The 16,580-nt window shown below is 39.6% G+C and overlaps 1 protein-coding gene across 3 annotated transcripts; it reads right to left on the bottom strand.

The window, feature by feature from the left end:
- Positions 1–904: 904 nt before the first annotated feature.
- On the bottom strand, positions 905–16,336 carry camkk1b (calcium/calmodulin-dependent protein kinase kinase 1, alpha b). Of its 3 annotated transcripts, XM_031297610.2 has the most exons (18): positions 16,131–16,315; positions 15,790–15,851; positions 13,392–13,709; positions 13,228–13,275; positions 13,083–13,136; positions 12,936–12,987; positions 12,733–12,842; positions 11,658–11,694; positions 11,542–11,563; positions 11,356–11,444; positions 10,682–10,881; positions 10,391–10,444; positions 10,223–10,296; positions 8,360–8,447; positions 7,614–7,742; positions 6,155–6,258; positions 3,018–3,068; positions 905–1,036 (listed from the first exon to the last, which is right to left on the bottom strand). In XM_031297610.2, the coding sequence occupies exons 3-18, from the start codon at positions 13,629–13,631 to the stop codon at positions 964–966; spliced, it is 1,425 nt and encodes a 474-aa protein (XP_031153470.1). In that variant the 5' UTR covers positions 13,632–13,709; positions 15,790–15,851; positions 16,131–16,315; the 3' UTR covers positions 905–963. The 3 variants fall into 3 exon arrangements, with proteins under 3 accessions (XP_031153470.1, XP_031153472.1, XP_031153471.1); XM_031297612.2 differs by lacking the exon at positions 15,790–15,851 and having other exon boundaries at positions 16,131–16,336; XM_031297611.1 differs by lacking the exons at positions 15,790–15,851; positions 16,131–16,315 and adding an exon at positions 14,212–14,302.
- Between the last annotated feature and the right edge of the window lie 244 nt (positions 16,337–16,580).

Here is a 16,580-nt window from a genome sequence, read left to right as displayed (position 1 = left end):
AAAATGAGAGAACAGAGCAGTGTTGGAATACAGTTTTCATTTGGATAAAATATCTAAACAGTTACTGAGAGATGCTCTTTACAGATGGGTTTTGCAATAAAAAAAACAGGTCTGAGATACTCATAACATTATTCAATATGATTGAAAATGTCTTAATCAGGAATGTCATTTATTTTAAGGATTTTTGGAAGATATTTAGATTTTATTAACATTTTACATTGTATTCATTTCATTTGGTGTGGGGCTTTTTTTTTCTTTTTTTTTTTGGCTTAGCAGTTTTGAGTTGTTTCAAATTATTCCAAACCCTAAAATATACCAATAATGAAAAGGGTGCGTTATTTTTGGATGCCAATTAAATTGTTGTAAAAGAGGTATGTGTCAGAGCAATGTATCCTGGAGCTGGAAGAGATCTGAAGTACGGAGTTGACCTCTCTACTTGTAACACAATGCTGCCCTCTACTGGTCTGGAGAACAAAGTGCATTTTCATACAGAAACAGGCCTTAGAAATAAAACCAGGCTACAGTTTGTTGGTTTGAGAGTGCACTTAAGAGATTTAAGGTCCTATGTGATGCTGCAGAGCATCTGTAAAGGTTTGACTAGAATACGCAGTGAGATGGAGTATTTAAAATTATATTATGGCTGAAATATTAAAGGCCTCCTGGGGGGAAAAAAAAGCAGAAAAACTTTGCTGAAGGGAACGAACACAGAGGCAAACCAAGGACACAACTAAGAAAACAACGCACCTGTAGTCACAAGGTTGCCACCTAGAGTTTCACATTCAACACGGCAACACTGCTATGGCCTATTCAAAAGGCTGTACCACATAATTATCAGTGGTATGCTATATAATATGAGAAACAAAATTTAAGAATAAAAAATTAGGAAAGAATTAGGACAGAAAGAAAAGGTACAAAACAAATAATTTTATAATCTGTGTTCATGTGTCAAATCAATCTGTACATTTACTCTGCAAATGCATCGTCTTCATACAAGTCCTCCAACTCGGCATCTCGGCTCCCCTCTTTGCTGACTTTCCTGTGGGGCGACAAACGCTCGCTCATGTTGTTGAAGGTGCCAAGTGAGATTGCAGATAATGACGGGGAGGACACTGAACTAATAATGTAATGGGAGTACATTTTCTCAGCAGCTCAGCTCATCACTGCTTATCCACATCAAGAGAGGCAGGGAGGCAGACACAATGCAGCCAACAACACCTCCTGTGTGTCTTTAGTTTAGGTACAGCTTGTTGTTGGGCTTTGTCTCCCTTAAAGGAGAACTCCGGGCAATTTTTACGTTAATCTTGATCGCTATACGTATGAGAGTACTGTCTAGCTGGCTAGCAACACGGAGCTACTGCAGCTAATGCCCAGAGCTCACATTGCTAAAATGGCAGTTATGGGGGCATAATATAAAGAGTGCATTTGTGCCTCTTAACAGACACAAAATTCAATTAAAATGTCTGTGCAATATGAACAGGGCCCTTACATGACAAGATGTGTTTTCAACTCAGACAGTTTAAATTCACCTCCCCTGTTAGCTGCTAGCTGCCGTCTGGGATGAGTGAGTGTGTTCAGCCAGGCTTCGGTAATAATCATCACGCAGCAGTTCCTTGTGTTTATTTGTAGCACTGGTCTGGTGCATGTCCTTCAGAAAGCCGTTCAAGCCTTTGCAGCGATGAAATGAAGTTTATTTCCCCCTCAAAAATAGGTAATTGAGCACTGTAGTGGTTATGACCATATCAGTGACTATATAACTACATGGAAACGGACCAAATTATGTGTGTGCCTTGTAAAGTAAACTAGTGTTACAGACGGCTAACTGTAGCCTCGCCCTGTCTCCTGGGAATTCAGTTGTAGCAGGAAAAGGTAAAGAGTAGCGTAGTGTGTGAAGAGTGAAGAGCGGAGGTGTTCACAAGGGAAGAAGCTTGGAGTAACGTAACTATGGAGAATATAGCAGATATACAACACACGGAAGAGCCTTTTCAGTTTGATGGTCGTCTTTATTTATTTGAACCCGAGTATACAGACAAAGAACTAGCCTCACAAGAGTTGGAAAGAACCAGACAGACAGAGGGGCAACAGGTAGATGGAGCAGCTGCTCCAAGAGCAAGCTAAAGCTAGGCTTCAGTAGCTAGGCTTCAGTAACGCTATTACTGTACAAGGCACAGACATATTCTGCCCGTTTCCATGTAGTTACATACTCACTTATATGGTACCATAACCACCATAACCACTACAGTGCTCAATTACCTATTTTTGAGGGGGAATCAACTACAATTTTCGCCACGAAGGCATGAACGGCTTTCTGGAGGACAGCCACCAAACCAGCGGGCGCTCGTTGGATTGTTGTCGGCCGCGGCAAGCGAGGAGGGCGGGGAGGCCTGCTAGCCCGGCTAAGGAAACTACCACACCAATCGCCACTGCATCGCCTCCTACTCACCAACACCAGATGGATCACACACAAAATGGATATATATATGCTACAAATAAACACAAGGAACTGCTGCGTGATGATTATTACTGAAGCCTGGCTGAACACACTCGCTTATCCCAGACGGCAACTAGCAGCTAACAGGGTAGGTGAATGTAAACAATGTCTGAGTTGAAAACAAATTTGTTGTCATGTAAAGGCCCTGTTCATGTTGCACAGACATTTCATTTAATTGCATTTTGTGTCTGTTATGAGGCACAAAGGCACTCTTTATATTATGCCCCCATAACTGCCGTTTTAGCAATGTGAGCTTTGGGCATTAGCTGCAGTAGCTCCGTGTTGCTAGCCAGCTAGACAGTACTCTCATACGTATAGCGATCAAGATTAACATAAAAATTGCCCGGAGTTCTCCTTTAAATCCTCTTAAAAAGACTGAACAAAACAACTGATGAGCTGAGCTGTGCTATGTATGAGCCGTCAGATAGAAAAAAATCTATCTATCTATCTATCTATCTATCTATCTATCTATCTATCTATCTATCTATCTATCTATCTATATATATATAAAAAAAATATAAAAATGTACCTTAAGGAAGGATGAACGTGAGGCGAAGACCGAGATAAGCCCCAAGAGCCACTGCAAAAAGGAGATGTAATGTAAGAGGCCAGAATTAGTTTGCAACACAGATAATGAAACACAAGATTTTATTGTACTCTTTTTTAGCCGAGAGTTAGAAGAGAAGATTGGTACCACTGTCATGGGTGGGGGGGGGGGGTAGGACACATGTCTTTGGTGTGGGAGATCTGGGTTCAATCCCCACTGCGATACATCAACCAATGTGTCCCTGAACAAGACACCTAACCCCTAGTTGCTCCAGAGGCGTGCAACCTCAGACGTATATAGCAATTGTTAAGTCACTTTGGATAAAAGTGTCAGCTAAATGACATGTAATAATGTCTGTACAATATGAAGCAACAGACAGTTAGCTTAGCATAAAGACTGGAAACAGGGGAAAACAGCTAGCTTCATTTCAAGTCCACCGAGTCCCTCTAAAGCTCATTGATTAACACTTTATATCTTGTTTAATCTTTACAAAAACCTTTTGTGGTTTTACTCTAGGTTATGTACCAGACTAAAAACCACAAATTTAGGCCTACTTTTTGACACTTTGCTTTAGAAGTGCTCGCAGGTACACTTTATTTCTTTTGGACAGAGCCAGGCTAGCAGTTTCCCCATTTCCAGTCTTTGTGCTTGGCTAAGCTAACTGGCCGCTGACTGTAGCTTCATAATGAAAGACCAGATGTGAGAGTGGTATCAGTGTCTCCTCATCTAACTCCCAGCATCAAAGTGAATAAGTGCATTTCAAGTTTCAGCATTTTTGAATTTTTTTAAACCTTAATGATGGTGCCTCCATCAGGAATTTTTTAATCATAGTGCGCCCCCATATGGATGATGATTCAATTTAATGCGTTTGGATGGAGACCCAAAGTATTCAATATAAAATACACAATCAGATATTTTGAAATAAATAATTCTGTGAATAAATAGGCAAAATGCAGAAAAGTGTTATATTACAATACATCAGCCAAGAAGATCAAATTAAAACACTTTGATCTTCTATTTTAAGCCACTGAGCCAAACTACACCTATTAAACTGGGAAATGATCTTTATTTATAGCCTCCCTTTTTATTCAGGTGCTCAAATGTAGTTGGAAGTTTTGTCCATAAGACCTGCTGCTGTCTAAAGATTTCCATCTCACATGATCTGTATAGATTTCACGTGTGGGAGCCTGCAGTGCTGTGGTACTGCTGGTGGTGGTGGGGCCTGCAGAAGTGTGGAGGAGGATGTAGCTGCAGCTCCACATCTCTTCACATGGAGGTGTAATCACTGTGCCAGCAGCCCCCCACAGACAGGACTGGCTTGTTAATGGAAAACAAAAGCAGCGCAGCCATTACCGCTGCCACAAGGGCTTCCATTTAGCTTATCAGGGGAGGCCAAATGCTTTCATCTACCTGAGTGTGCTGCTAATTTCAGAACAATACTAGATAAACAGAGTATAACAGCTAGTCAGTGTTCCAGTGGTGGAATTTAACGAAGTACAAATACTTCGTTACTGTACTTAAGTACATTTTTCACGTATCTGTACTTTACTTAAGTAGAATCAATAGTGCATACTTTTGACTTTTACTTCGTTACATTTTGCAGCAATTATCTATACTTTCTACTCCACTACATTTCTACAACGTTCCGTTACATTTTCTGATCAGTTTTACCCCCTGCCAAAACATCTTCCTGACCGTCACGTTTGTCTCACCAGTGAAGTTTGGTTACCATAGATACTGTATATATGGGGCACTGCCGATCCTTCCTCCAGTGCTCCAGAGCCCGAGCGCAGCGCCGCTGACCCTCGGTAATACAGCTTCCGGTAAAAGTGAAAATGTTTGCTTTTTATTATTCCCGTTTTTAAATCATAGTGGCCATCTATTTCTGTCCACACGTTTACTTCTCCGCCAGGCTGCGTAAGACGCGTTCATATCTATATACGGACCTCTTCACATCCACCCCCATTTCCGCTGCTTCACACACTTTATTTTAAAAACGTCTTAAAATACATCCATGAATAAAACCATCCGCATTCCGATTCCAACAACATATTTCCGTTTTATGCTGGTTAGAATAGGAACGTTTTTTAAAAGCCAGGCCTTGTTTGTGGTAGTGGACAGTATGGATACTGGCCTTGTTTGTGGTAGAGGACAGTATGGATACTTGTCTTGTTTGTGGTAGTGGACAGAATGGATACTGGCCTTGTTTGTGGTAGAGGACAGTATGGATACTTGTCTTGTTTGTGGTAGTGGACATTATGGATACTGGCCTTGTTTGTGGTAGAGGACAGTATGGATACTGGCCTTGTTTGTGGTAGTAGACAGTATGGATACTGGCCTTGTCTGTGGTAGTGGACAGTATGGATACTGGCCTTGTTTGTGGTAGTGGACATTATGGATACTGGCCTTGTTTGTGGTAGTGGACAGTATGGATACTGGCCTTGTTTGTGGTAGTGGACATTATGGATACTGGCCTTGTTTGTGGTAGTGGACACTACAATATGGATACTGGCCTTGTTTGTGGTAGTGGACAGTATGGATACTGGCCTTGTTTGTGGTAGTGGACAGTATGGATACTGGCCTTGTTTGTGGTAGTGGACACTACAGTATGGATACTGGCCTTGTTTGTGGTAGTGGACAGTATGGATACTGTCGAAGCTCAGCATCAAAATAACTGAACCAGCCCTTTGTAAATCACTGACCAAGGTGCAAACTAACCAAACTTTTTTTTGGTAATATGCAAATAAGATTAAGAGAATAAATCGTTATGCAAGTACTTTTACTTTTAATACTTAAAGTACATTTAAAATCAGGTACTTTTACTTAAGTAGGGTTGTCATTGTGGTACTTCTACTTTTACTGAAGTATGAACTTTTACTAAAGTAAATATGGTTATTTGTATACTGTGAATACTGAGATTCAGTACTTCCTCCACCACTGCAGTGTTCAAAGATTAAAATTCAGGATATGATGGTAGATCTAACATATTTCATATGTGAGAGACATACTGTATAAAGTATGTTACTGACTGATCTATTTTTATCCAAGCATCTGCTCACTGCTTTGTTGTGTTAGAGGCCTTTAATCGCAGAGCAGGATTTGCAGAGTAGGCCACTTACGTAAGAAGACCTCCAGGGGCAGACATGGACCTCTCAGCCCGTCTGCGCAGACAGTCAAAGGGATTACTGAAAGACCGCTTCCTCAGCATGGACTTCACCAGAATCTGCAGTGGACATCAGACAGCGTAGCAATACAAAACGTTTTCCTATTGCCAGTTAAGTCTCCACCCCCTTTGTTATTTGTGCATATAATAAAATAAAGCAAAAGAGAAGAAATACACAATAAAATAAAATAAATGCACAGGTGGGATAAAAATACATAAGGGCTTGTAAAAGAAACTCAACTCTCTCTCTCTCTCACTAAGAAAGTAATACAATTTCCAGACAAGAAATACCATAGATAAAACAAACAAGGAAGAAGACATAAAAACCAGGATTTACAATAACAGGCCTATTATCTGCATGGCTTTCATATAATGTATCATACCTCATTACATAGAACTGAACTCCATCAAGAGAAGTTGTTTAAGAAGAAATAAATCTGAAATGAGGAGTGACTGTGAAGTGAAGCAGAAAAGCTGTACCATAGGACTGGACTTATGTACCTGTTTAAAGTGTTCATATTATGTTCATTTTCAGGTTCATAATTGTATTTAGAGGTTGTACCAGAATAGGTTTACATGGTTTAATTTTCAAAAAACACCATATTTTTGTTGTACTGCACATTGCTGCAGCTCCTCTTTTCACCCTGTGTTCAGGTCTCTGTTTTAGCTACAGAGTGAGGCATCGCACTTCTATCCCATCTTTGTTGGCAGTCGCACATGCTCAGTAGCTAGGTAAGATCACATCAGCTTGCTGTTTGTTTCTACAACTTCAGTAGTACAAGGCAGGATTAGCCGGGAGACTTCTTCTAAACGAGGGCGCACTTCTAATTTTGCGTTGAATACCTGTAGAACAGGGACATGGAAGTAGTTCTTTTGTAGATTATGGTGAACTAGTGTGTGTTGTAGCAGTGTTTTGCCATTCAGAACGAGCTAGCATGCCATGCTAGAGCCACCTCATTTCGACTAGTGACATAGAAAGCCCTGCCAATTTTGACCAGCTCACCCCGGAGACTGAAGGCAGGACACATGGATGTTTTTTTTTTCCAAGTTTGTATGCGTGTGGAAGCACCAGAGACACAAAATAACACCCCAAATCTCAGAAAAAGTGATTTTTTCATAATATGGGCACTTTAAAAACTGGCTAAAGCCAGTTCTGTCAAACTGTGTACCTCATGACGTTTTGAGTGCAAGAGTTCTGCAGTCGTAAAAGGTTGAGATTTCATAAAAGTTAAATGCATTGTCCCGTATGTCTTTAATACTACAGAGGACATTTCAAGAAAATGCCTTCAAGCAATTGGCTGAAATAAATTAAGTATTGCAAATGAGAAATTGTAATTGAAATGCTCAAACCAGTAGTCAGCTGTGGTCTTGAAAGTGTAAAATAGTGACTAGTGAGGGAGCAATGTGCGACTCACCACAGTGGAAAGGCTGGGGATGAGTTTAACACTGTTCTGCACCTCCTCCTCAGTGACCTCCATCGCTGTGCAGTGCTCCTCCTCCAGAGGAAGAGGGTCGGAACCGTTCTCCGTCACCCACACATGGAGCTGGAACAATACAACTCCATTAGGTTAAACAGTAATGCACATCGATCATGATGAACACACAGTACAGTATGGTTTTATGGGTAATATTAATCAGATGTGGTTGTAAGAGCCATGTTGTATTGTTTACAGTTTTTGGTATTTTATTCTCACTGCAAAAGTAAATTGTTCTATGACATTTAAAATATGTAGTCCAATATACATTATAATTTAGGTAATGTTGTAGAATGTGTTTTGCCCTATTAAGACCCACACTCCACTAGTCTGTCCAGTTATTGGACACTTTTGAGTTGGTTTCTTTAAGTAGAGTTAGAGTAAGTTAGGCTTCAACGGAGCAGGATGTGGAGCAACTTGTTTTCTGACTGCTGATTGTGGACTGTATTTTTGGTCAGTTTTTTAATAATCCAGCACAGTGTATGGATACTTATTTTTGTTTATCTTTATCCGTGGAATAAACAGTTTCTCACTTTCGACGACCCTCATCCTGTTTGGATAGCCTTGCATGTTGAAGTTGGACATAGTGGTCTACATGAGTCAGAACACTTTACATCCTACAAGAAGTGGCGAGGAAGGTTTGCAACAAGCTGCCATTACAGTGGGAATTTGTCTATTCCGCTCACCTTAATTTCAGGGATGGTGATTCTTGTTACAGGGTTTTTATCCAGCATCCTTTTAATGAGCTCCTTCAATTCGCTGCTTATTAAAGGTCTGTGAAAAAAGCAAAATTATTTTAGATTTACTGATTAATGCATTTTTGACAGTGGTTCCTACTACAACCCAGAGGTGTGGACTCGAGTCATGTGACTTGGACTCGAGTCAGACTCGAGTCATGAATTTGATGACTTCAGACTCGACAAAATGTACAAAGACTTGCAACTCGACTTGGACTTTAACATCAATGACTCGTGACTTCACTTGGACTTGCACCTTTTGACTCGAGAAGACTTGCTACTTCCCATGAAAACTGGGGAAGAAAAATGTTCACACGGCCGCGCCGCTCTCAGTTTATCTGCATCTGTGAAAAAAATGTGCACCACCTGTATGCATGCAGAGAGCACGCGCGCTGCCTGCACAACATCCAATCACTGTAGTCCCACGTTGTTTTGATTCGACAGCATCTAAGCAGGCACATTGCAAGACAACCAATGAAGCACAAGCAACAACACGCCAGTTGGCAAAATGATACCGAAGACAGTTTCGTTTGGCTATAAAAATTACGAGGTAGTCGACAAAAAAAGAGTTGCAATTTGCAAAACATGCAGGCCCTTATTTGATTAATGTCATTGTATAAAAAGAGGTTTAAATAAATACAAATCTTACAGACATACATGATTTGTATACATTTTATTTCTGTGGTAAGAGGACTTGAAATGACTCGAAACTAAAATGGTAGGACTTTGGACTTGACTTGAGACTTGTTGGCTTTGACTTGTGACTCGACTCGGGACTTGCCTCATCTTTGACTCGACTTGACTCGGGACTCGAGGGCAAAGACTTGAGACCTACTTGTGACTTGCATAACAATGACTTTGTCCCACCTCTGCTACAACCCACGCTCAGGGGGAAGCAATATGGAGGAGAAAAAAAGAAAGAAAGTGGAATAAACCATTTTAAGTTTTTTAGGTAAAATATATCAAAACAAAACAAAGCGTAAACAAAGTGTTGTGGAGTCACTGCCGGCTGAGAAGGTGGTGGATCAGGTGCCACTGATTGGATAACGAGAGTTAGTTAATTGGAAGCTTCCTGAAACTAAGAAGGGACGTCAGCTACTCAAACACTACACAGTTCAAACAACAACCTGACACATGACCAAGACTAACAAAGTGGAATAAAGAGTTGAATAGACTCTTTTTTTTCCTTCTTTTTTTCCCGAGCAGATGTTTTTTTTCTTGTCAAACACAGGTGTAACTACTAATATTATCATTTGCAGCATTGCAATCATTTCTGGAATGGAGCCATCGTTAATGTGATTAATTCCACCTGTGCTTTGGCGGCTGTGAAAAAGGTCTGTGAGTCAGATTCATTTGGAAACGATATAGAAAGATGATGCTAACATTAACAGGCGTGACATTTTTTCAAAACCACTTGTTTTTGATAATATGTGAAGTTACAGCGGCTATCATCATAGGACGTACAGTAGAACAGAAACACTAAATCAGCGAACAGAGAATAGAAACTGCAGGTGTGTTTGCTGCTTTCATTACAACTACCAATATCTCTTCTTCCACTAACCAATTATCTGCTTATTTACCCACTGTTTTTCTCTCCAATCAAAAAAAATGTTTTAAAAGCTAGTCTGTAAATAATGTTTAATATTCCCATCTAATTTAACACCCAAAGTGTGATTGCAGATGTGCCAGATTTTTGCCCTGCCCTGGAGAAATACTACACTAAGATAGTCTTGAACCCATACTGATATAATGTTGCTACATGTCTCCTATTAAAGCCAGATAGATATCTAAATGTTTTTAATATTTGCTTACATCTCTGGATACTCTACAGGTTTGTTCTTGATCTTGCTGTGCAGAGAGACGATGTATTCATCATAAAAAGGGCACTGGAACAGGAGACAATGAAATGATTAACATGTTGAAATCAAATGTTGGACTGGCTTTTTATTCTTTTAATGCTTTTTCATTCTTTAATCTTACCTTCCCAAAGACAAAACAGTAGAGTGTGACTCCCATCGCCCACACATCTAATGCCTGGTAAACAAAACAAACAGTAATTATCAGGGCTGTGTCATCACTGAAAAGCTCTGCGTAGATGGTTGGACATAATTATTTGATAATTTCTCACAATTAAACACAGTCTGATACAATGAGTCACATTCAAAACATAGGCCATGTGACTCAGTGATGACCATTGTCTGTTTTCCAGTTGGCCAACAAAAGAATTATCTGTCTTAGCCATAGACTGTAAAATACAGTCATTGGTCTCACCTTCCCGCTGAAGCTCTGCTCATATTCGGTCATCATCTCAGGGGCCATGAAGGCCGGCGTCCCCGCCGTGCTCGACAGCATGGCGTCCGTCCCTTCAAACTCGTTGCTCACACCGAAGTCTGCGATCTTGACGTGGCCGTCGTCCCCCAGCAGCAGGTTGGAGGGTTTGATGTCCCTGTGGATGATCTTGTGGTAGTGCACTGTGATAGAAAATGCAAATAATGCAAACAAGTGAATTGATTGTCTGCTGATCAGCAGCCACAAGGAAGCGTGGTGCATTGGTGTAATTGTAGCCCTATAGCCTTCCATTACAATGTAAATGACAATAAAATACCAGTGATAATGAAATTATCTTTCTTTGTCTTAAAAAGTTCCATATGTGCAATGTGTCTTGAATAGTAGCTAAGCCATCTACTGTGCAAGTACTAATTTTTCAATTCAAATTTTTGATTTTGAAGTCAACTACTTATGTGAGCAGATATTAATCTCAGTTTTTTTTAATGTAAATTAAGACATTACTTTTAGCTTTTTCAAAGGCACCAAAGTTGAACATTTTCAGATGGTTAACAAAAAAAAAAAAAAACATTATGTTTAATAAAAACAAACAAAACAAAATAAAGGTTACAAGTACAATAGATGTTTAATTTAATATTAAATTATATCTGTAAACTTACAGTACTCTATTCCCAGGACGATGTCTCTGAAGTAAAAGCGAGCCTGCTCCTCTGTGAAAGGGTTGTCTGTAGGCACCTCCATCACCGGGCTGACCAACATGACGTGGAGAAAAAAAGTAAGTAAATATGTATATTATCTCTTAAGGGACAATTTAAATGCCAACACATAAATGCACAAAAACATACCCTTTTGTCATCAACTCGAAGGCTTGAGGACAAATAATTAGAATTGAATGACTCCCCTACTTTGGTGTGACACATAAGTAGCTAAACTCAATTAAAACAGATGAAATAGTCCGTACCCATATGAAGTCCATCTTCATCAGGATCATCAAGCACCTGCAAGACACGTTACATTCAGCTCAAGTCTAGTTGGTGATTAGGACGATAGGAATAATAATTATAATAGTTAGGGCTCGTTCAAAAATGTTGATACTGCTACCAATACCAATATTGTGACTTTTATACCGGTAACTAAATGATACTTTTTTCGATACCAATTTTATAAAACAAAAAGAAATTACAACATTACACATTACGACCCAAATCTTTTTATTTATTTTTCAGTTCCTACTACGTGAGTTCTTCCTGCGTGTCGCTACGACATGTACTTTACAGACAGCCAATCACCAGCATTACTAGATCTTGGTAGGAGCATGCTGCGTGCTTATTGGCTCACTGACTCTGCTGAGATTTATTCCTAAGGTATTGAAATTTGGTATTGAATGACGAGGCATTTTTCGATACTTTAGACACCATTTGGTCGGTGCCTAAAAAGTATTGAATTCTGTACCCAGCCCTAATTATAATACTTTGTGGGTTCTAAAGGCCATCTATCACCCATGACACACCCACACAAGGGATTTCACTTATTTTAGCTGATCAGAGCTCTTCTCACAACTGTGTGGGACAATTTAACCCTTTATCTTTCTTATTAGTATATAGTCTGGTGACAACATGTAATTCCCAGTGTAGCTTCATCACTATCAACCTATGCAGAGGCCTAATTAACCACAATAATAATAATAATAATAATAATAATAATAATAATCACCTGTAGGTGTGTTCTTTTTCATGTATATTTAGTTGTATTGTTCTGCATTCTTTATATGCAACAAATAGATTTAAAATATGTTGGGGGTTTTTACATCTATGAAAACTTCCCTTTACAGTATTACATACATCCCTTCCCAGTATAATTTTTCTTACAGAAAATATACAGAAATATGCCAAACTACAGAAGAATATTCCAATCCCAAAGTGCTTTCATGGGACCCACAAACTTCATTATAAATCACTTTTCTTACGGAAATCATTAAACATGCCAAATAAACAGCATATGTGTAGAGCAGGTGAGGACTGAATCTTCTGACTGACCTCCACTAGTTTAACAACATTATGATGGTCCAGTTTCTTCAGGATGGCGATCTCCTTGTACACTTTCTCCAGAGGGAACACAGGGTTTGATCCTTGAGGAGGCATACGGCCTGAAATTGCATACAATAACATATCACCACCAGGAATTATGGAAACTCATTAGACATTTAACTGTTGTTAGAGATGGATATTGTTTTACTCACGGAAAAATCCACACAGCCTCATCAGCCTCTTTTTTGAAACAACTTTCATTGCCTGAATAAATGAGATAAAGCAAATTATGGTAATGACAAACTGACATTTAAACATGTACGATACTATAAATGCACAATTGATAGGCTTCAACTCACATAGTACTGCTCAGAATCTTCATTATAGGCTAATTTTACCACTCCGTATGAACCCTAGGGTGTAAAAACAACACATTTATAAACAGCTGCATAAATTATATGTCATGACTTGTGTTTGCTCACTGGATGAATGTACAGCAATCACCTTTCCGATCTCATTTTTCAACTTATACTGGTTGAGCTGGACACAATCCTGCAGAAAATTAAAAAAAATAATTCAATCAGTTAAATATCTCATTAATAAACATGTTGAATTAAGTCAAAAATCCAACTCTGAGTATTATTTCTGTAGCTCTGGAGTCTCCTCACATCAGCATCTGTGATGGACACACGTTTGGTCTCGATGGTGGGGTGTCGGGCTATGCGGCTCCCTTTCTCCTGCAGTGACATCTTCCTGTCTGAGAATTGGGTGGTCCTCGGAGCACCGCTCCTGTAGCCATTAGGTGGTGTCAAGCGGTTGGCGGCCACGTTCATGGCTGCCACCAAGTCGGCCAGCTCACCTTGGTGCTCCGAGTCCAGCTCTGCCTTGCAGTCAGGGTCCCCGCTCATGGTGGTTAGTCCTCGTTCACTCACAGCTGAATGTCCCACAGCTGGATCGGTAAAATCACCAGAGGATGCATCACTGAACTAAAAGGAGTGGAGGCAGAAACCCGGAGACAAGAGATCACCAACACTGTTGAATAAAGAACCATACAGCTGGGTTTGCAAAGATATGAAACTTGGTCTACTAAGCCAACTTTTTTATTGTAAAACTTGTGTTTTTGTCTTGAAAGTATTCAATGTTGTTGTACTGAAGGGCTTCTGGCAGACTCCAAAATCATCTACCAAACAGAAACCTTTTGAATGCAAGAAACTAAATTCATAATTGCTTATTGTTTGATTTTTTTATTTTTTTACCATAGCTTGCCAATGCAGTGATTTTTAGCAGCTCATATCTTAAGAGATGCAGTATCTTTCACGCAAGTTTCAACTCGCTGCAAGGTTTCATACCATACTGCATGAATAAACATCTTTGGCTGGCTGCATAATGGAAAGTCAATATAAAAAATGTATGGTATGCTTAAAGGAGAACTCCACTGATTTTACGTATCAAAGTGTCTGTTTACAGGTCCTGTGGTGTATTCCAAACCTGGCGACACAGATGGTTTGTTACACAGAACTATCTGAGAAGAACAACCTTTGAACCTAAATGTTCCACCAAAACAAGTTCCTTCCTGAGACTATTTTGCAGCGGCACCGTGGTTCTGTCTGGCGCGTTGCGCCACCCAAGACGATTGTGATTGGTTTAAAGAAATGCCAATAAACCAGAGCACGTTTTTCCCCCATCACAGAATGCTGTGTGGACTAGCCAGACCCTGGCTGGTCTGGCAATGCGAGACTGCTCTTCACCAGACGTTGATTGGTTCGGTTAGCTGGTAGTTCAGACACAAACACATTACTTCAAGTCTGACAAGATGGATTTCCATGTGATCCCACGCTGTACATCCGGTAAGCCAGAATAGAAAGAAGTGAGTTTACTAGACCTCCTTGCCTTTGCATGAGGCTAGCGGCTCAAAACTACATTAGCTGCTACTAGCATAATGCACCTGAATCTCCAACTGAACTGTTGCGGGTGAGCATTTTGGGTAATTTAGGCACCAGGTTTTGGCAAGGAAGAAAATACTTGAAATAAAAAAGACGATGTCTCTGATTCTGCGGCATCAATTTTGATCATCTTTATAAACCGCCCATCATAATTCTGATGAGGTTAAAGGAGTGCAATGCTAAATGGGTGGAGTACTCCTTTAAGAAAGTAGTTGTCAGTCATGAAAAGTTTGAACATTTTTATTTTAGTTAATGGGCCAAAATATGCAAACATCAACTATAGTTGTATAATAGAAAAACAGTACACATTTCTCTGCCCACCCACACAGGTGCTTTTAATTACTCCTACCTAATTAGACCTAGTTAGGCTGCAAATCCCGCTGGTGCAACAAAAGTGACGATTGAGGGAGATGTCAATCAAGCCCAGTGTTGCACACCCCCACACATTGCTCTCAACAGGTCTAATCAGGCAACTTAAGTGTAGGGGCTTTGATCTTTCACCAATAAATCAAACTAACCTTTAGAAATACAGTCAATACACTGTTTTACCACACTATAGAATGTGATAAAAGTGTCTTACTTACCAGCAACATGCATTTTAAACATACTCAGGAACTCCTTATACTCTAAACAACATTGAACACATTGTAATAAATGAGCAAAAGACTTGTGCCTGAGTCTCAGTGGACCTTTTTCACAGCACTTGTCATCGCAGGAAAAGCACAGGTGTAACTAATATCATTAATGCTTGCTCGGACAGTGAGCCAATGTGCACCAAACCAAGCCCCTGGAACTGGCTTAACTTCATGGAGGACAGTCTTCATTTATGTAATTAGCAACACCTGTGCTTTTTCTGCTATCGCAAGTAAAACTATCTGCTGTAAAAGGTCTGATTTGGGGCTATATAAAACCCATTGTGTTGACTCAGAATGCTATTAGAAGTCACTTTTACCATTTGTATTCATCATAATAAAAATAAACTCCTTTATAGGCTATCCCTTCAGTGTTTATGTATCTTGGCTTCCAAACTGTCTCTTGTCCAGAGATTTGTTTAACAGATGACACAAGCCTCAGAAAACGAATTAAAGGCAACATTAGTCAAGTAGAAAATGATAAATCTTACTCTCTGACAACAGTCTAGCAGCAGATAAGAGTCAACTCCTTATCAGTACGACTCACCGTTGCCTAAAATACAGTACGGAGAACTGAAAAGCTTCTTATGTAACAAGGTAGAAAGCTTTAACAGGCAAGTCAATTAATGATGCTTACACAATAAACAAGAATGTTATGGTATGTACACATATGTTTTAAAGAAAATATGTAAAGCTATAAAACATTTAATTAAAAATGATACACGAGTAAATGTATGCAGTGAAAGCCTTAAACTCATCGGAATCCCCTCTAATACTGACACTAATGAAATACTGTATAAGATATATGAGGTGAAATCTTTGCTTTACTCACACAGTGGAGGGCTCCTGTGTTGGTGGCTGTTGAGGTTAATGTGCATGTTGCTCTCGGGAGGGGAGACTCCTCTGTGTCTCAGTGCAGGACTTTCACTGACGAGCAGCAGCGCTCATCTTTAAGGATTAACTGAGGCTGCATATAGCTGAGGCTGAGTTATTCTCAGACACACTTACACACACACACACACACACACACACACACACACACAGTGAATATATAACACATGATTGTACTTACAATAATATTAGTTGGTATAGGCTGCTCTGTATTAATCGTATATTATTAAATATTTCTGAAATTAATTTCTGAATGATAAATTATAAAATAAGATACATTGAATTCAACCATTAGGAATATTCTTAGCTTTTCCTCATGGTGGTTTCTTACCTGCTTTTGTTGTGTCATTTCAAATACTGATTAAAAGAGCTTTTGAAGAAATGAACAGAC

Source organism: Sander lucioperca, chromosome 5 (genome assembly GCF_008315115.2).
Source record: "Sander lucioperca isolate FBNREF2018 chromosome 5, SLUC_FBN_1.2, whole genome shotgun sequence".
Classification (NCBI taxonomy): domain Eukaryota; kingdom Metazoa; phylum Chordata; class Actinopteri; order Perciformes; family Percidae; genus Sander; species Sander lucioperca.
The sequence above is the reverse complement of the archived record's forward strand: the minus strand, read 5'-3'. Positions and strand labels throughout refer to the sequence as shown.